The sequence below is a fragment of the Schistocerca serialis genome, chromosome 3, assembly GCF_023864345.2.
Source record: "Schistocerca serialis cubense isolate TAMUIC-IGC-003099 chromosome 3, iqSchSeri2.2, whole genome shotgun sequence".
Classification (NCBI taxonomy): Eukaryota; Metazoa; Arthropoda; class Insecta; order Orthoptera; family Acrididae; genus Schistocerca; species Schistocerca serialis.
The window spans coordinates 784860297-784882652 of NC_064640.1; the positions used below are offsets into that span (position 1 = coordinate 784860297).

Here is a 22356-nt window from a genome sequence, read left to right on the forward strand (position 1 = left end):
CTCTTAGCAGTGGCAGTTGTGTTGACAGTCCGAGTGGTGCGGTCTATTGCCCGACGAATTTGTAGCATTTCTGAAGCAAATGCTGTGAAGTGTTTCTTCAGTTTAGAAATTGAGCTGAACTCATGAGGACTTAAGTCAGGGGAGTGCAGTAGGTGGTATAGCACTTAGCAGTTCCATCAGTCAAACAAATCAGTAACAGCTTGCACTGTACGTGCTTGAGCATTGTCCTGCAAAATGATGGTCAGGTCCAGCAGAAAGTGTCATCACTTCTGTCTCTAAGCTGGTCATAGGTTGTGTTCCAAAAATGAACAGCATAGAGACAGAAGTGATGACACTTTCTGCAGGACCTGACCATCATTTTGCAGGACAATGCTCAAGCGTGTACAGCGCAAGCTGTTACTGATTTGTTTGACTGGTGGGGCTGCTAAGTGCTATACCACCTACTGTACTCCCCTGACTCAAGACCTTATTAGTTCAACTCAATTTCTAAACTGAAGGAAACACTTCACGGCATTCACTTCGGAACTTCTACAAATTCGTTGGGCAATAGATCACGCAGCTTGAACTGTCAACACAACTGCCACTGCTAAGGGTATCCTATGACTTCCACATTGCTGGCAATGGGTTATATACAATGCTGGTGACTACTTTGAAGGTTAGTTAAACTTTGAAACACATATCTATTTTGTATGAGTTGTAAATAAATAGTTGCCACTATTAAAGTTCCAACCCTCGTATTTTCATGGAATTTCAATTACCATCTTTCTCCTTTGAATGCCAAAATATTTTGTTGGTTCCCACCTATTTAGGGAGAAATTGCTCCTTATTTCAAACTTGTCATTGCTATCTAAAAGGTGTGGACTCTCTTTAAGTCATTGTTCCAATGGGGGTGAAACACATATAAGGACTTCTGGTAGCATGACCTTGTTTCATTGCCAGGCCGCTTGATCCACTGTAAGTCTATCAATCCATTGTCTTGTTATCTTATTGGTTGGTTTAAAGTCTTTCTTATTTGTTTTTGTTCCATAGTAAACAGAATCTGGCTTCATCATACTGTGTTTCTGATTACAAATTCTCAAATTCTTTGGTATACTGCTCTCTGCATTGCATTGTAAATATGTTGCTTCTATTATACTTGATTTCTGCTTGCATCCATAATACTAAGCAGAGTAAATGATTCCATATTTGTTTTTGTTTCATATGAAACAAAAGCTTGTTTCATCAGTGGTGTTCTGTGGATTTATGTATATTTGTCGCTGCTTACAAATTCATGTGTAAAGTGCTTGATTTAAATGCATTGCAAGAATATTGTTTTTATTCTACTTTACTTTTGTTTGCATCTATTTTGAATACCTTATCACATTTCATGAAGAAGTCCATGTTAGTAATTTTTGGCAGAATTGGTATTAAACTTTATTACATCTTGTTATGAAATGAGTATGTAATTCTGCTTTGAATGGTGTTACTTCTTGCCACTGATTGCCATGCATTTCACTGTGATTTGCAGAGAATGGATTCAGATGTGTTTTTAGTGACTAGAGCATTCTTCCGTGCAAATGCTGAGAATGCTACAGTATTTGCATTAATGTGTTCACACATTGTTAAGAGGCATTAAAAATACATTTTTGCAGAAATCAATGAACTAGAATCATCCTCACAATCCAATGAAAAATTCAGAGGCATCCATTAAATGCAGTTAAGTATGAAAAATGGATGCGAAAAAGTGATGTACAATACTAGTGATATACTTACAATGTGTTTAATTCAATCAGTTCACACATGGTTTCATAATCACTAACCAATAGACATCAATCCACAGAATACCATGCAATGAAACCAGCTTTTATATGAAACAAAAACAAACATGGAGTTATAAAAAGCAGGCGTTCATGGTTGGTATCTCTGTTGTTGCTGATATCTGATTTATGAGTATAAGGCCACGGTCCAAGGCAAAAATCTCTATCTAAGATTTGGTCTTCCACTGCTGAAGGCTTCATCAGAGGCTTTAAGGACTCAGAAAGCTGTAACAGACTCAAAACAAGCTCAGCAAGCCAAACTGTTTATATGTATTCGTGCAATAATCAGTCCATTACATCATCAGACCACTCCTTAGCATACATTAGTGTCACTCCTTTCATCTTAGGCAGTGGTATGATGGAATCATGAACTGACCATTACATGGATACATATAAACAATTCAACCTGCTGAGTTTCTTTTGCATCTTTAACAGCTTTCTGACTTATTAAAACCTCTGATGAAGTCTCCAGCAGTGTATGGTGAAACATTAGGCATACATTTAGCCTTGGACCATGGCCTTATGACCATAAATCAAATTTCAGTAACATTGCAAATATGGAATCATTTATCCCACCAAGTATTGTATTATGGAGTTGAGCAAAAATTAAGCAGAATACTATCAGCATATTCAAACGGAATTCAAAGAGTACAATAGATACCAGATCATCATCAGGAACAGAATAGGATGAAACCAGATGCTCTGCCACATCATGCTACTTGATTTTTAGGTTTTGACAAATGCTAAAGTGGAATTAAATGGCCACATAGCCCAATTTGCAATATTGGGTTTTAAGTAAATAATTTTACATTCAAAAGGTGACCATGGCATCAATTACATAATTTTACATGACTGTCAACCTCCTCTATAAGAATTTTATCTCAGTTTTTCATTGAGATTACTTGAATACCTATATTCCTTTGTAAGTTCAGAAAAGCTTCCCTGAATAGACATTTTACTGACAGACTATGAGGCCCACCCCAAAAACATAAGTGAAAAATATTATCATCTGATACTCATATTTTGAACAGCAAGAATACAGATTTTCACACCATATTTTCCTGTATTTGAAGTTCACTGCCAGGCCACTATGAATGCTACTGTCATTCTTTGTTTCTGTATCATAGCATGGACCTTGTACTTCTCACAATTTGGTATTTGTGGTTATTCCTTTTGTCTGTATGTGCTACATGATGTGTTTTGATGAAAACACAAATTATGAACAATGTAATCGTTATGTACACTAAGGTGACAAAAGTCATGGGATAGTGATATGCACATACACATATAGTAGTAGTATCACATACACAAGGTATACAAGAGCAGTATTCGGGAGGACGACGGTTCAATCCCGCGTCCAGCCATCCAGATTTAGGTTTTCCGTGATTTCCCTAAATCGCTCCAGGCAAATGCCGGGATGGTTCCTTTCAAAGGGCACGGCCGACTTCCTTCCCCGTCCTTCCCTAATCCGATGAGACCGATGACCTCGCTGTCTGGTCTCCTTCCCCAAAACAACCAACCAACCTATACAAGAGCAGTGCATTGGCACAGCTGTTATTTGTACTCACACAATTTACATGCAAGGACTTATGGTGTGATTATGGCTGCATGATGGCAATTAACTGACTTTGAACATGGAATGGTAGTTGGAACTGGATGTATGGGACATTCTGTTCAGATATTGTTAGGAAATTCAATATTTCAAGATCCACAGTCAAGAGTGTCCTGAGGATACCACTTTTCAGACATTACCTCTCACCACAAACAATGAAGTGACCGACGGCCTTCACTTTATGACCAAGAGCAGTGGCATTTGTATAGAGTTGTCAGTGCTAACAGACAAGCAACATTGCATGAAATAATCACAGAAATCAATGTGGGACATGCAATCAATCTATCTGTTAGGACAGTCCAACAAAATTTGTTGTTAATGGGCTTCGGCCTCAGATGACCGACATGAGTTCCTTTGCCAACAGCACAACATGTCCTGCAGTGACTCTACTGGGCTCATGACCATATTGGTTGGACCCTAGATGACTGGAATATGTGACCTGGTCATATGACTCCTGATTTCAGTTGGTAAGAACTGATATATGGTTTGAGTGTGATGCAGACCCCACAAAGCCATGGACCCAAGTTGTCAACAATGCACCATGCAAACCAGTGGTGGTTCCGTAATGGTGTGTACTGAGTTTACAGGGAATGGACTGTGTCCCCTGAGACAACTGAACTGATTGTTGACTGGGAATGGTTATTTTTGGCTACTTGGAGATCATTTGCAGTCACTCATGGATTTGGTGTTCCCAAACAATGATAGAACTCTAATGGATGATAATGTGCTGTGTCACTGGGCTACAATTTTTCACAACTGGTTTGAAGAACATTCTGGACAGTTCAAGCAAATGATTTGGCCACCCATTTCAACCAACATGAATCCCATTGAACATTTATGGAACATGATTGAGAGGTCAGCTTGTGCACAAAATCCTGCACCAGCAACACTTTTGCAATTACAGATGGCTGTAGAGGCACCATTGCTCAGTATTACTGCGGGGGACTTCCAGTGACTTGTTGAGTCCATGCCATATCAAGTTTCTGCACTACGTTGGGCAATAGGAGGTTTGACATGATATTAGGATGTATCCCATGACTTTTTTTCAACTTCGTTTATATTTTCCATCACTAACAATGCTCTGCTAACAGGTTATGGACCCTGGACAGTTAATCTGTGCAGCAAATTATGTATGCCATCTTGTCAGAAATATAAATAACTGGACAACTGCATTACATTATGTGACTATGTAGTGAGTGGAACTTGTTATGATATGTGTTTTGTTAAACTCATCATCATATGAACTCTCAGTTTTTGAAAACAATCAGTTACATGATTCAGTGTACATGAATTCAAGTTTCCAAAAATGTTTTAAAATATAAGTTTGATGAAAACCACTAGTGGTAGACAAACTGCAAGGCAAGAATGATTACAACACACACAAGTTTGGAATGAAACTCATTCTAATGCATGAAAAATTAAGAGACAATGCCATTGGTATAACTGCTGCTACAAATGCAGAGAAGGTTACATGTGCATGGGCACTTATCCTTTAGTATGTGGATCAGTCTCTTTATGAACATGTGGAAAACACAACAATGGCAAAGGAAGCTTGTGATACCCTGGAAAACCTGCTTGTTGGTAAGGTGGATGGCTCTGTAGAATGCCCTGTCAGACATTACATTATTCACACTTCAGTGAAATGTCCAGAATTGCATAACTCTTATTCTGGATGTTGCCAACAAACTACAAAGCATATGCAAAATAGTTAAAGAAAAACTAATTGCACTCATTATGTTAAGAGGGTTACCAAAAGTTTGTCTGTCTTACCTTATGGGTGTAGATTCCAGTACAACCGATGAAAATTTCACATCAGAAAACATCAAAGCAAAGTTGCTAAATGAAAATGCAGAAGAATATCTCGAATTGGACAAAGATGGTGATGATAGCACTTTTTCATAAAACACTGTAAGAAATCACGGAAGAGTTTCTCCAAAAGCAAATGAGAAAAGAAGAAAATAAAATATTTTAATTGCTGGATGTGTGGCCATTCCATGTCTGACTGTCCCCAGGAGCAACTATTGTCAAACAAGGGTTCAAAGGGGGCAGACAAGTCATTGTTTTGTGCACTTAATGTGTCAGATTTCAGCCAGAATGAGTGGACCCTTGATTACGGAGCACCGTCGCACATGACTTCAAGAAAGGAATGGTTTCAAGATTTTGTACCAGAAAATTTAAAAAAAGTGAAGTGTGTTGATAATGTTGGATTAGTAAGTGAAGGGAAGGAAGATCTTGTTGTCAATTCACTAGATAAATCTTCAATCAGGAATGTTATTCTTGTTCCTGGATTAACCATTAATTTGTTGTCGGTTACTGCTTTGGTTAAGAAAGGCATAAATGTTTTTTTTTTTATGAAGATGGATGTCAGGTGTTCAAAATGGGTGATCTTCATTGTTCTGGATTGAAGTCAAATGGTATTTAAAAACTTAAAATGTTGAACCTGTATTTTCAGATGAGCATGCTCTAACTGTTTGAAAATGAAGCACTATGGAAGACTTATGGCACTGTACAGGTATACTTTGACATGTTAGAGTTGACACTCGTCTTAAGTTATGTTTACAGAGTGGAGGCATAATGGAGTGTTGTGACTCTGACAAGTGTAAATCATGTGTGCTTTGTAAGGTGTCTACATTTCCATCTCCTAAGGCTGGGGGACAATGTGAAACAGTGTCACTTGGCTTGGTGCATACAAATTTATGTGGCCGCATACAGCAGGTGTCCCATGATATATAGAAGTACATGTATGTCCCAGTGAATGATTATTCAAGAAGTCCATTCTTTTATTTTTCCAAAAGTACAGATCAAACATTTGATTTTTTCTATGAGTTCAAAGCTTTGACAGAAAATAGAGGTGGTGAAGAAATCAAAGCTACTAGAAGAGGCAATGGAAGTGAATTTGTAAACTCTGCACTTGATTCATCCCTCAGATATAATGGGATTGAACATCAGATAAGTGTGTCAGAATGAAACAGTGTAGTGGAAAGGACTAACAGATCAAATTGGGAGATGTCATGATTTATGTTACAAGAATTTGGTCTACCTAAGCACTGTTGGGCAGAGGCATGCAGTAACTTTGTTTACATAAACAACCATGTTCTTCACAGAGCATTAAATGGTAAGGCTCCACAGCAGTGACAGAAAGGAAAAGTATCTTCTTTAAACCACCTGAAAGTATTTGGTTGTAGAACCTTTCTTCCTCTACAAGGTCAAAACTGAAGAAAGTGGGATATCAAAGCTAAGGAGTTTGCTTTTGTAGGTTATGATGAAATGAATAAAGGTTACAGACTAATTGATCCACAGAAAATAGTGAAAGACAGGGGTGTTACTTTTCTGGAAAATGAATGCATGATTGTCAGTACCAGGGTACCAGCATAGCCAAGTGAAAAGTACGCTGAATGGGGCAAGGAAAGCAGTGCTGGGAGTGACAGTGACAAGGCCAATCAAGATCCAGACATCATGTTGGATGCTCAGTGAGTGTTAGACATAGAGGAGGTGATACCAATGTACCCTGGTGCTCCAGAAGAGGACCAGCCAGCCAGCAGGTCAATCCATGCACCCAAACCAATGAAGTACTTACCTACTTGGTGAGTGATATTTCCAGTTTTGGTGAAGATCCTGTGAGTCCGGAGGATGCCATGTTGAGGAGTGACACAGAAGAGTGGATAAAGGCCATGGAAGAGGAAATAAAGTGTTTCCCAGACAATAGTGTTTGGGAACTTGTGGACACACATTGGATGCACCAAAGAGTAAAAGTATTGTAGGTAACAAGTGAGTATTAAGTTGGAAAGGGATGCAGATGGTGCAGCACTCAATTGTGTTAGATGTATTGAGAAGGGATACACTCAAAAATTTGGTATAAGTAACGATGAAACCTTTTTACCAATTGTGAGATGTAGTACTCTTAGAGATGTCATTAGTTTATCTGTAAATCTCGATATTAAGATTTAACATTTGGATATTAAAACTGCTTTCCTATATGAGGACTTGGAAGAAACTATTCTCATGAAGCATCCAAATTGTTTTGTATCAGAAGGAAATGGCTATTTATGGTTTAAAACAGTCATCTAGACAGTGGAATGAAAAGGCAAAAATGTGATTTTAGAACTAGGTTATGTTGCAAATACCAATGAGGGTTATGTGTTAATTAAAATGTCAGATAAAAAACTTGCAATTATTTCTTAGTATATAGATGATTTTTATATCTTCTGTAACAACATTGTGATAAAAGACAATTTGCATTTGTGATTATCTCAGCTTTATGAAGTTAAATATCTAGGAGAAGCAAAGTCCTGTCTAGGCACATGTAGAATTAGAAACTGGGGGGAAGACAATTTAAAACTTGTCCAAAAAGGTTATATTGCAAATGTCAGATTCAGATTCTTCACTAATCATTCAGCAGTATTACATGCATTACACATTGTCAGTTCACTTAATCTGTTAATTTTATAAAACACATTTTTACATATTTAAGTTGATATTGGGCATTTATAAAAATTCTTCTGATGAATAGAGTGGGTTTCTTAACAAGAAGCTGTGCAACTTTTCCTTAAATACTTTGATTGGCATGCTTGAGGCATGTTTAGACAATTTGTTATATATTTTAATTTCCTTGTACTTATGACTATTGTTAGTTTTTGCTAATCTGTTTTGTGGCAAGAGCAGAAAAGTACAGATTCTTGTATTATACTTATGCCTTTGATTCATTACACCTAAATTTGGTAGTTCAGGAAGTATATAGTTAACATTATCAAGAATATATTGATTAATAATTGTTAATATTCTATATTTAATGAACAATGTGTCCTATTATCTACCTTTGCCATTACTGTGATTGCTTTCTTCTGGATCACCAGGATCTCACTTACCTTTTTTTGCTGTTTCCCCAGAGTATTAACCCATACCTTAAAACAGACTGAAAGAAAGCAAAGTGTGCTATCCTAACATAATCAAATGTCACATACCATATCAGTCTCTTCAGCAGATATATAACTCTTGACAGCTTAACCACTATGTGTTCAACATGAGAGTTCCATGTTAGTTTATTCAAGTATGATACCAAAAAATTTTGCATTTTGTTTTTTTATTTTTACAGTCTTTGATAGACTGAACCAAGTATTCCAGGTTTTTGCTCATTTAATAGTAGACCATTTGCATTAAATCATGATATTCTATTTCCTTTTGCCAAATTGATACTACTAACAAGGTTATGAAGTACATGGTTCACAGATACGGAAGTTGTATCATCTGCATACATATTGTATTGTATTGTTTACATCTTTGTTTCCCAGTAAGTTGTTTGTATGTACACGGAATAGAATTAGTCCTAATTTACATCCCCATGGCACTCCATGTTGAACCTCAAGAGTGTTTGACAGATGACTTCGTGAACTCACCACTTGCTTCCTTTTCTTAAGGTATGATTTGATGAGTTTCAAACTTTTGTCACATACTCTACAGAAATCAAGTTTAGAGAGCAAAACAGAGTGGTCAACACAGTCAGAGACCTTGCTCAAATCACATAAGGTTACCTGTATGTGAGCACGGTCCTCAAATACTGCTAAAATGTCTCTCATTAAGTGTTCTCTGGCATGTATAGTTGACTTTTCTTTTCTGCAACCAAACTGTGATGCACTTAACATATCATTTAGTTCTAGGTACTCATACATCTGCTGATACATTATGAATTCAAAGACTTTGGCTAGTACTGGAATTACTGAAATTGACCTTTAGTTTGCTGGATCAGATTTGTTACCCTTTTTAAAGACTGGAGTCACTTTGGATAGTTTGAGAGAATCAGAAAAAACCATTCTATGAGACATACGTTTATAGAATATGTTAATGCTGCTGCAATATAATGTATTATTTCTTTCAGTAGATTGTTTGACATATTAAAAAATAGCTGTACCACATGAATTTTTCATTTCTTTGACAATTTTAAGAACTTCATCTTAGCATACCTCTTTGAAATGTTCCAACGCAGGTCTAGCCTGATTATGATTAAAGTTTGTGCTCATAAGATAATCTATATATGTTACACTGGGCTTGCTGATCAACTTTTTGATTTCATCAGCACAAGTTACAAAATATTTGTTGAACGTTTCTGCTGGTATTGGGAGGGCCTTATCAAAATTCATGATTTCACCTTTAACAGTATTAATTACTGATCAGGCTGTTTTGCACTGGTTTATACTATTTTTTATGAGATTGGTATTGTATCTTTGTTTAGCCAACTGTAGCTCCTTCTTATACAGTTTCTTAGTGGTTATTTTGAGATCTTTACTTTCGTTAGAATTATTTACTTCGTCAAGGCATTTTTACAGCAGCTGCTTATTTTTTAAATTCTCCAACACTTTGGTGTACCACAATTTACCCTTTTTTCTTTTATCACATTTTTTGGAACAAGATGAGCTTGGAACAAGATGACAGTTGAAACATTTTAATATGTTTTATTGCACCCCCATAGGAACACCAGCAGAAGCTAGATTAAAGTTTTGGGATGTGCATGGTGATAAGTTCAAGTGTTGTATCAAGAACTCATGGGGTGTTTGCTGTGTATCAGTACAAATACAAGACTTGATATATCATATGCAACTGCTATTTTAATCCACTATAACTGTAAGTTTGCTAGTACATACCAGAATGCAACAAAAAAAGAGTCCTTCATTGTCTCAAGTCTATTATGCATTATGGAATGGTGTTTAACAGAGGGGATTTTAAATATCTGCATGTAACTGCTTTGTTGGCTCAAATTTTGATTTAACTACTGGGTTGTCACAATATCGGAATGGTTTTCTGTTGGGGAAAAAACGTAATTTCCTGGAAAAGTGAGAAACTGAAGAATGTTGCAACCTCAATTACAGAAGCTGAATATGCAGCTGCTAATTCTGCATTCAAGGGTGCAATGTATTCGAGATGGCTGACAGGAGACTTGTTAAATAATAAGTATTATGATCCTGTGATCATTTTCATGACAACCAGAGTTCTATTAAACTATCACAAAATACTGTATTGCATTCTAGTTTGTTTGTGCTAAAGGACATTTCATTAGACAATGTATGAAAAGAAGTGAGATTATTGTTGAGTGTGTACAGTCAAAGAAAATACCTGCTGATGTATTAACCAAACCGTTTACTGAGGAGTGACACATGTATCTTATTCATAAGTTGATCTCAGTGACAGATTAAGCAGTAATGTTATGTCAGTTATCTGGTTCGTTGTTTTATCTTTGTCATTGCCATCTACGAGATTGTTCCATATATCAGTGTATTCAGAATAATACATTTATGTGAATACACAAATTAAGGGCAATCTAATTATTATTTATATTTTCCATTATTAACCACACTCTGGGAACAGAAATGGCCATCATGATACAATGAGAGAAATCAGAGTTTGCACATAAAGAGTTAAGTGTTTACTTTTTCCCACACGCTTTGGAGAGTGGAGCAATTGATAAATAGTCTGAAAGTGGTCCGATGTGCTCTTTGCCAAAAATTGGGTACTTTTTCAGCTCTTAATATAGTGAAAATCAGCACCTGTTTCTTTCATGCACTATTTCTTTTGTAAATGGTTTACAGTTTTGTAGTTTATTACAGTTAATGCAGAATATGTTCTAAACAATTTGCAAGTATTTCAAACAATTTAGGATGTATTGATGTTTATAAAGAGTAGTAATAAAAAATTGAAGAAGAAGACTTTTTATAATGCTTCTTCAAATTCAGAGAGCATTTTATCGAATTGGAAATGTGATTTATTCATCTCATGATGTACATTTGTACAGGAGGCATGTCAAAAATTTATAATACACTTTTTTACACTAATATATAATAGCAATAAAATAAATAATAACACTATAATGACACTTCTTGGAATACGTAACACATTGTATCCAGCTCAAATTTCCAGTTGGTCCTGTATGAATTCATCCAGTGAGTAATAACATTTCAGTGTCAGTGCCTCATATAGCTTTCTTTTAAGTGGACCTATATTCATCTGCATTAACTTGTTCCCTTTTAATTTATTACAGATTTTCATATATATATAAACAAAGATGATGTGACTTACCAAATGAAAGTGCTGGCAGGTCGACAGACACACAAACAAACACAAACATACACACAAAATTCAAGGTTACGCAACAAACTGTTGCCTCATCAGGAAAGAGGGAAGGAGAGGGAAAGACGAAAGGATGTGGGTTTTAAGGGAGAGGGTAAGGAGTCATTCCAATCCCGGGAGCGGAAAGACTTACTAGGGGGGAAAAAAGGAAAAAAGGACGGGTATACACTCGCAAACACACACATATCCATCCACATATGGTATATGTGTGGATGGATATGTGTGTGTGTGTGTGCGAGTGTATACCCGTCCTTTTTTCCTTTTTTCCCCCCTAAGGTAAGTCTTTCCGCTCCCGGGATTGGAATGACTCCTTACCCTCTCCCTTAAAACCCACATCCTTTCGTCTTTCCCTCGCCTTCCCTCTTTCCTGATGAGGCAACAGTTTGTTGCGAAAGCTTGAATTTTGTGTGTATGTTTGTGTTTGTTTGTGTGTCTGTCGACCTGCCAGCACTTTCATTTGGTAAGTCACATCATCTTTGTTTTTAGATATATTTTTCCTACGTGGAATGTTTCCCTTTATTATAACCATATATATATGCCTGTTGCCTCATCAGGAAAGAAGGAAGGAGAGGGAAAGACGAAAGGATGTGGGTTTTAAGGGAGAGGGTAAGGAGTCATTCCAATCCCGGGAGCGGAAAGACTTACCTTAGGGGGAAAAAAGGACGGGTATACACTCGCACACACACACATATCCATCCACACATATACAGACACAAGCAGACATATTTAAATATGTCTGCTTGTGTCTGTATACGTGTGGATGGATATGTGTGTGTGTGCGAGTGTATACCCGTCCTTTTTTCCCCCTAAGGTAAGTCTTTCCGCTCCCGGGATTGGAATGACTCCTTACCCTCTCCCTTAAAACCCACATCCTTTCGTCTTTCCCTCTCCTTCCTTCTTTCCTGATGAGGCAACAGTTTGTTGCGAAAGCTTGAATTTTGTGTGTATGTTTGTGTTTGTTTGTGTGTCTGTCGACCTGCCAGCACTTTCATTTGGTAAGTCATATCATCTTTGTTTTTACATATATTTTTCCTACCTGGAATGTTTCCCTCTGTGTGTGTGTCTATATATATATATATATATATATACAGGGTGAGTCACCTAACATTACCGCTGGATATATTTCGTAAACCACATCAAATACTGACAAATCGATTCCACAGACCAAACGTGAGGAGAGGGGCTAGTGTAATTGGTTAATACAAAATATAAAAAAATGCATGGAAGTATGTTTTTTAACACAAACATACGTTTTTTTAAATGGAACCCCATTAGTTTTGTTAGCACATCTGAACATATAACCAAATATGTAATCAATGCTGTTTGTTGCATTGTAAAATGTTAATTACATCCGGAGATATTGTAACCTAAAGTTGACGCTTGAGTACCACTCCTCCGCTGTTCGATCATGTGTATCGGAGAGCACTGAATTAAGTAGGAATCCAAAGGGAATGGTGATGGACCTTAGGTACAGAAGAGACTGGAACAGCACATTACGTCCACATGATAACACCTTTTTAGTGGTCTTTTTCACTGATGCACATGTACATTACCGTGAGGGGTGAGGTACATGTACACACGTGGTTTCCGTTTTCAACTACGGAGTGGAATAGAGTGTGTCCCGACATGTCAGGCCAATAGATGTTCAATGTGGTGGCCATCATTTGCTGCACACAATTGCAATCTCTGGCGTAATGAATGTCGTACACGCCGCAGTACATCTGGTGTAATGTCGCCGTAGGCTGCCACAATACGTTGTTTCATATCCTCTGGGGTTGTAGGCACATCACGGTACACATTCTCCTTTAACGTACCCCACAGAAAGAAGTCCAGAGGTGTAAGATCAGGAGAACGGGCTGGCCAATTTATGCGCCCTCCACGTCCTATGAAACGCCCGTCGAACATGCTGTCAAGGGTCAGCCTAGTGTTAATTGTGGAATGTGCAGGTGCACCATCATGCTGATACCACATACGTCGACGCATCTGACATGGTGCCACACTGCAGACTGTTAACAAAGGTATGAACACATGGAATAGGTTCCGAGATATGCGAGTGTCTCAAAGACTTCTTAAGTAATAGAACCAAGTATGTTGTCCTCGACAGTGAGTGTTCATTAAAAAAAAGGGTACTGTCAGGAGTGCCCCAGAGAATGTGATAGGACTGTTATAATTTTCTATATATATGAACAATCTGGCAGGCAGGGTGGGCAGCAATCTGTGGTTGTTTGTTGCTGATGCTGTGGCATACAGGATGATGTCTAAGTGGAATGACCGTAGGAGGATACAAGATGACTTAGACAACATTTCTAATTGGTGTCAAAATGGCATTTATCTCCAAACATAGAAAAACGTAAGCTAACGCAAATGAGCAGCAAAAGCAAACCCTTAATTTTCAGATACAACATTATTAGTCTCCTGCTTGACACAATCATGCCATATAAATGCCTGGGTGTAGCAATACAAAGCAGTATGGAATGGAACAAACGTGAGGATTGTGGTAGGAAAGGTGAATGGTTGATGTCAGTTTACTGGGAGAATTTTGGGAAAGCATGGCTCATCTATAAAGCAGGCCACAAATAGGATGCAACTGTGACCTGTTCTTGAGTATTGCCCAAGTTTTTGGGATCCACACCAGGTTGGTTTAAAGGACAACATCAAAGCAGTTCAGAGGTGGGCTGCTATATTTGTTATTGGTAGGTTCAAACAACATTCAAGTGTTATGGAGATGCTTCAGAAACTCAAATGGGAATCCCTGGAGTGAAAGCAACATTGTTTTCAAGGAACACTATTGAGAAAATTTAGAGAACCTGCATTTGAAGCTGACTGAAGAACGATTCTACTGCCACCAACATACATTTTGCATAAGGAACATGAAGAGAAGATACAAGAAATTAGGGCTCACATGGAGCATACAGACAGTCATTTAATTGTGGTACAGGATATCCTCTGCCACTTCTTGTATGCTGGCTTGCGGAGTATGTATGCAGATGTATATATGCTGATGTAGATTATTCCATATTGAATGTAAATATACAAAATATATTAACTTACTGATTTGTCTCTCCCAAAGATTTGCAATGATTCTAACTGCAAATATGGCTAATTTACAATGTTTTAGGAGTTGCAAGATTAATTCTTATGTACACTGATCAATCAACCTTATGACCACTACCCACTGTGATGCTGGATGCCGCCTGGTGGCATTTGAGTATTTGATACAGTAACAAAAGTATTTAAGTGGAGCACACATGGATAGGGGTCACCCTAGTGAAGGTATGTGCTGCAGATGGGAAAATCCATTGAAATAAGTGACTTTGACAAAGGGCAGATTATTATTATGCAGAGCCTGTGAACGAGTATTTTGAAAACAGTGAAGCTGGTTAAAATGCTCATATGCTGCTGTCATGAGAAACAACGGGAAGAGACTGAACTACAGTGAAACCAGCACTAGGCACTAAATGGTTGAACATCCATGACTCTCCACAGAACAGGGGACTCGGAGGCTTCTCTGCTCTATCAAGTAGGATAGATGATGATCTGTAGCATCTCTGCCAAAACAGCACACTGCTGGTGCATGCACAAGTGTTTTGGAGCACACCGTTAACGGTACATGGTTGAACATGGATTGCTGCAGCAGACCACCCCTATATGTTCACAAGACGACCCAATGACATCATTAATTATGACTGCAATGGGCACAGGATAGTTGATCAATGGAAAATATCTGCTCTTCGGTTGAATCACATTTTTGCTACATTAGTTTGATGGTCATCTCCACAAAGACGATTGTTGAAGTGAATTGTGGCTCAAAACATGCAGCGCACCATGGGTGCACGCTGGTGGGAACAATATTACTCTATGGGAGACGTTCTCCTGCACTTGTGACTTGCATGAAACCTGTGGTAGTAATCAAAGACATGCCTGCGTGCCTTCATGCTTGTATTTCCCAACAGCAATGTCTTCTTCCAGCAGTATAATTGTCCATATCCTGGAGCCAGAACCATGCTACAGTGGTTTGAGGAGCATTATAGTGAATTCACTTTGGTGTCTTTGTGACAAAATTCATCTGATTTATACCCTACGGAACCAATCTGGGTCACTATCAGGCACCATCACTGTGTACGCAAACCAGCGTCTTGTTATTTTTGTAAATTACATGACCTGTGCATAGATGTCTAAGCCACATACCTCCACAAATCTTCCAAAAAACTGTCGAAGCCCTGATACTCAGAATCAGTGCTGTATTACATTCCACAGAAACTAAAAAATGACCTCAAGTATCAGGTTATTTTAGTTGAAGTCCAGTGCATGAGTAGACTCAGATGTTTATTATTTGTAATCTTCAGAATTTTGTAATTCATTATTTTGAGCTTTAAAAGCTGTCTTTATATGTTTATATGTGATGTCATTCATTATAGGCTGTCCTTCATTTATAAAAAAAATATTTTTTGGAACATAATTTGAAAAAATAATGTTAAATTAGAAAGTTAATTTGATTCCACATAACTTGTGTTATACAGTTGTATGTCAGTCCAATAACTTATGTCTTATTTGTATGTTCATAAATAAATGCATTATTTATTTTATTATTAACATTAAAATTTTTCCAAGTATTAGGTCTACAACTTTGCTTCCCCTGTTTTGCAATAGACAGCAGTAGCGGCAAGTGGGGTTCGGGTGGTTGGTCATAGGTGTAATACAATAAGCTTAGGCATCTGTAAACATAATGCCATAAAAATATTAGTCAATTTGTGATTGCATCATAAGGTTGTTCTCGATTAAGTACATCAACTTACGTACCCATTTCTCGCCATTTGCGTGAAGTTTTAATTTCCTGCTTTAACATGAAGAAATCTGCAGCCGTGGCTCTTAAAATTCTGGGTAAGACAAATGGTGAGGGAACTATTGGTGGAAGAACATACAGAGAATGTTTTCAATGCCTTAAGAATGGTGATTTTGATGCTGAAGACCAGCATGGCAGTGGACGACAGAACATTTTTGTAGCTACTGAAACAGATGAAGACAGTCTCAGGGTGTCATTATCAAAAGCAATTGATGTGTTTGAGCCCAGCACTGAAACACAAACAGCCACAATACAGTAATAAACAGGTATAGGTAGTTTTGCATCAGGTCAGTGCTCGACCCCATGTCACAAAATCCGTCAGAATATACATGAAAATTTGAAATGAGAAGTCCTATCACTCCTGCCGTATTCCTCATACATTGCTCTCTCTGACTACCACCTTTTTCAATCAGTGGCATACAGTCTGGCTGACCAGTACTTCCGATCATATGAACAAGTGCAAAATTGAATCCATTCATGGATGCCCACAAAAGACACACAGTTCTTCACCACAGGATTCATATGCTATCCAAAAGATGGGAGAATGTAGTGGCCTGCGATGGGCAATACTATGAATCATAATTTTTTTTGTAAGTTTTTCACAATAAAGCCCCAAACTTCGAGAAAAAATGGAAGAAGCAAAGTTGTAGACCTAGTTTATGGTACTTAGTAGATTACTGGAACTTCAGTTTATTAATTATACCTTTCTCTTCCAAAAATCTTTTTTCATATAACAATTTGTTTAACTTCTTTAACTATCTGTTATGTTTTATTTTATTATGTTATTTATCCATCCGTTGACAATAAATATTGTATGGATGTTGTCAAGGGTACATGTAAGCCATTTCAAAGAAATGGGACACAAACAATATATACATAAAAAAGTACAAAACAAAATAATACAATGAAGTTAATAATAATACAATGAAATTAATATAGCCTATATACATCTCTGCTTGTTATTTTAAATGCACAGTCTGTTTTTCATAAGGCTTTAGATTTGTCCTCCCTAAATGGCAAGTCCTTATATACACAATACTGCTTAAGTATATATTTACATCACACAACAGCTGTCCTTTAAGTATGTAAATGTAATGAATGATTAGGCAATGAATGATTAGGTACAGATAGAGTATTTTCCATTTTGCCTTTATAAATATCATCAGAAAAATTTATTGACCTACATAGTCATTTACAGACTAAAAACATTACCGAGCGAGGTGGCGCAGTGGTTGGCACACTGGACTCGCATTCGGAAGGACGACGGTTCAATCCCACGTCCGGCCGTCCTGATTTAGGTTTTCCGTGATTTCCCTAAATCTCTCCAGGCAAATGTCGGGATGGTTCCTTTGAAAGGGCACGGCCGACTTCCTTCCCTAATCCGATGAGACCGATGACCTCGCTGTTTGGTCTCTTCCCCCAAACAACCAACCAACCAACCAACCAACTAAAAACATTGTTCCACTAGAAATTTTTTAAATTCTGTTTTAAATTTGTTATCATCTTCTAACTGCCTGATGTTGACTGGCAGTGCGTTGTACACTTTTGCGCCGATATAGCTCACATGCCTTTGCGTATTCGTTCTTTTTGTTCGCTGAGTATGGAGTGCTGCGCTATTACGGGTATTGTAGTTATGAAAGTCGGCATTTGTCTGAAAATCTGCAATGTGGGTCCTGACATACAATACAAATTTGTGTATGTATAATGATGGTATAGTAAGTATTCTAAGCTTTTTGAATATGGGTTTGCAGTGTGTCTGTGGATGACTGTGAGTTATTATTCAGATGGCCCTCTTCTGCAACAAAAAAATTTGTTTTGAGGCGCCCTGTTGTGGAACGCCAAAATATTATTCCGTATGTGGCAAGAGATTGAAAATAGCCAAAATATGCCATTCTGGCACCCTCTGAGGTACAAACATTTGCAGTAATTCTGGGGGCAAAACAGGCTGAATTAAGTTTCTGTGCAAGTTTTATTACGTGGTCATTAAAATTTAAGTTTTCATCCACATGAATCCCCAACAATTTTGTGGATGTCACTCTGTCTAAGGCTTTGTCACCCCACACCAGATCGAGATTTACATTTTGACATCTTTTCCCAAGCTGCATATAATTTCTTTTATTTATATTCAATGTCAACCTGTTTGCATTGAACCAAGAGTGGATGTAGTTTAGTACTTTATCAGCAGTTGTTGGTAGCAATTGCTTTGGTGCACTTATTATCACACTAGTATCATCTGCAAATATTATTGCTTTGGCTGCATCATCTGAGGTGTGAAAATCATTTATATAGACAAGAAACAATATGGGCCCTAGGATGCTGCCTTGTGGTACTCCTATTTCTACATTTTTTGCCTCTGATACTGTGTTCTGTTTTTTAGGTATGATTCAAACCATTTTTTTCCTATCCCATGTATACCCAACGCTTCCAATTTTTCTAAGAGAATGTCCTGGTTCACAGTGTCAAAAGCTTTGGAGAGGTCTAAATTTAGTCCTACTATGCTATAATCTTTTTCTAGATTTTTGATTATTTGTTCAGTGTAGCACATTACTGCTGTTTTGGTATTTTTACGTGCTTGGAAGCCATGCTGATTTCTGGTTAGTAAATTATGGTCATTTAGATATTTGTTGATTCGATGCTTCATCAGTTTTTCTAATATTTTAGAAAATGCTGAGAGGAGAAATATTGGGGATAGTTTTTTACCTTATACTTGTCGCCATTTTTAAATAATGGCTTCACTTTTGAAATTTTCAGCCTTTCTGGGAAAGCTCCTTCACTGAATGATAAATTGGCTATGTTTGCAAACGGCTTTGCAATTTGTGGTGCTGTCCTTGTTATGATTGACACAGGCGCCTCATCTATGCCAGCCAACATTTCGGGTTTCAAGCTTTGTATCACTTTCAACACTTCATACCCTCATCCTAAAAGCTGTTTTTGGATATTCAACTTTTTCTTCATTTGTAAATTTTAATCTTAATGAAGTTGTTGCAATCTATGAAATAATTGTTAATATAATTTGGCAAATCTTGTTTATTAATATTGACGTTTTTAAAATTTTTGAGGCTTTGTACCCCTCTCTCATTTGTTGATTGTCACTGATTTCACAGTAAAATCTTTGAATAAGCTTCGAGAGGAGTAAGATTTACAATATACTTGTTTACTTATCTTCTTTTCTCGTAGTTGGTGTCAGTTCTTCACACCCAGGGGTCGACTCTTGAAACTGAAATTTTTTATATCACAGGCTTTCATGGTTCCAATTGATGTAATAACTTCTGAAGAATTGCGTCAATAGTTAATTTTATTCTCTCATATTTTTCTATATCACACTGTCTTTAGAATTTCCACTTCAAAACTGAAAACTACGAGGGCCGTTCAGAAAGTAACCTCCGGTTGATTTAAAAAAATACACCAAGTTAAATAAAAATATTTTAATATATACATCTTACAACTACATCTTTGCACTATTTTTCTACATAGTCTCCATAGCGATTGAGGCACTTATCGTATCTCTTCACAAGCTTTGAAATTCCTTCTGCATAAAAATCACCCGCTTGTGCCTGGAGCCAGCCTGTGACCGCATCTTTGAGCTCTTTGTCATCATCAAACCGCTGTGACCCGAGCCATTTCTTCAAATGCATGAAGAGGTGATAATCACTTGGCGCCAGGTCTGGGCTGTAAGGTGGATGGTTGATAACGTCCCACTTGAAGGACTCAAGAAGGGCCGTTGTTCTGCGAGCAGAGTGAGGACGGGCGTTATCGTGCAAAAAAACGATACCAGAAGTCAGCATACCACGGCGTTTGTTCTGTATAGCCCGTAGTAACTTTTTTATTGTTTCACAGTACACGTCTTGATTAATGGTCGTACCACGTTCCATGAATTCAACCAACAACACCCCTTTGGCATCCCAAAACACCGTTGCCATCAGTTTTCTGGCAGAAAAATCTTGCGAGGCTTTTCTTGGTTTGGTAGGCGAATTTGAACGTGCCCACATCTTTGATTGTTCTTTTGTCTCAGAGTTCACGTACTTAATCCAGGTTTCGTCACCGGTCACGATTCTGTTTAACAATGGTTCTCCTTCGTCCTCATAACGTGACAGAAAGTCAAATGCAGAGGCCATTCTTTGAGTTTTGTGGTGGTCGGTAAGAATTTTGGGCACCCATCGTGCACAGAACTTACGGTAACCCAATCTTGCTGTCACTATCTCGTACAAGAGAGTCTTAGAAATCTGTGGAAAACCAGTAGACAACTCCGACATTGAGAAACGTCGATTTTCACGAACTTTTGCATCAATTTTCTGAACGAGTTCGTCAGTCACCAATGATGGTCTACCACTCCTCTCTTCATCATGAACGTTTTCTCGTCCACTTTTAAATAAACGTACCCATTCACGGACAACTCCTTCACTCATAACTCTTGGTCCGTACACGGCACAAAGCTCACGATGAATAGCTGCTGCAGAATATCCTTTGGCTGTAAAAAACCTTATGACAGCACGCACTTCACATTTGGCGGGGTTTTCTATTGCAGCACACATTTCAAACTGCCACAAAAACTAAACTAGCGCAGGTACGACGTTCACTCGACCACGGCTTGATGCCGACTGACCTGTTGAGTGCGTGAACGCACAGATGGTGTCGCTACTCCCCCCACAACCCGCACTGTGACCAATCGGAGGTTACTTTCTGAACCGCCCTCGTACATTGTTATTGCCAGAAATATAAAAACACATCTGATCACATCAGAGGCATGCCCACTACTAATCCGTTCTGCGGCACTAACAATATCCCAAGGAGATTACAAATTTTTTTGACAAATGAATCTCCACCAATTTATATCATTATTTTATAAATGAATCCAAAAGTAAACATAATAAATAACATAATAAATAAAAGGCAAAAGGTCCCGAGTTCGAGTCTCGGTCGGGCACACAGTTTTAATCTGCCAGGAAGTTTCATACCAGCGCACACTCCGCTGCAGAGTGAAAATCTCATTCTATAATAAATATTGTCAGATTACACAATTAATAATAGATATTTTAAGTGTGCCACATATTTCATAAATTCCAATATTAAAAAAATAGTAATTTTAACTGTACATACAGAGCTAGTACATATCAACTGTAATAACAAAACCAAAGTAATTTCTTTTTATGGATTATAGCCTGAAATATACCACATCATGTACAAAATCATATGAAATTCCTTTAGTTAAAAAGCTGAGATAATATTAACCTCTTTAAAAGGTAGAAAATATTTTTGGTATCACCTACATCTGATGAGGAAAAGTAATGCTAGGAGAAAATATAAAATTTATACAAGATTTCTTATTTCCATACATAAGTTCACAACTTCCTCTATATGAATTTAATATTATTGCCCCTCCACTTTAGTACCTGTTGCTAAGTATGGAAAATCACTAATATGGTATGTCAATAATGTGTGCATAATGTTTATTGCTCTTTTCCTATCCTTTTCAAGTGAGAACTTTGCAAGCCATCTTCAAATTGAGATATTTATTATACATTGTATTGGTACATAAATAAATGCTGTGTTATCTCATTAACAGGATGTGCCCGTGACACAAAATACTATGCAGCTGCTGGATTTACTCCTGTGATAACTTGTTCAGGAAATGGGAACTATCCCACTTTATGGCAGACAGAGGATGTACAGTACTGTCTTGATAGTGATGGTTTTGCCATTTCACCAACATTTGATTTAAATACAAAACTTGATTGTACTGCATACACAGTCTGAATCAGTTTCATAAGACAAAATTGTTAAATGTATATATAATTTTATACAAAATGATCACAAAATATTACTGCAGGGTTTAATTCCGATAATAAATATCAAATTTATACAAGATTTCTTATTTCCATACATAAGTTCACAAGAGTTGAATAATTTTTAATTCTATGAAGCCAACATTTAAACCAAACAATTTTGGGACTCTATAGTTTTAATTTCTATTAATTCTGAATTTGTATGTC

The 22356-nt window shown here is 37.4% G+C and overlaps 1 protein-coding gene across 1 annotated transcript in view; it reads left to right on the plus strand.

Annotated features, from left to right (window-relative positions):
- Positions 1-22120, plus strand: part of LOC126469583 (uncharacterized) — a 122670-nt gene extending 100550 nt beyond the window's left edge. Inside the window, exon 8 of the mRNA XM_050096698.1 lies at positions 21930-22120. Within this exon, the coding sequence (XP_049952655.1) occupies positions 21930-22120 (191 nt within the window). The remainder of the gene's footprint in view (positions 1-21929) is intronic.
- The last annotated feature ends 236 nt before the right edge of the window (positions 22121-22356 follow it).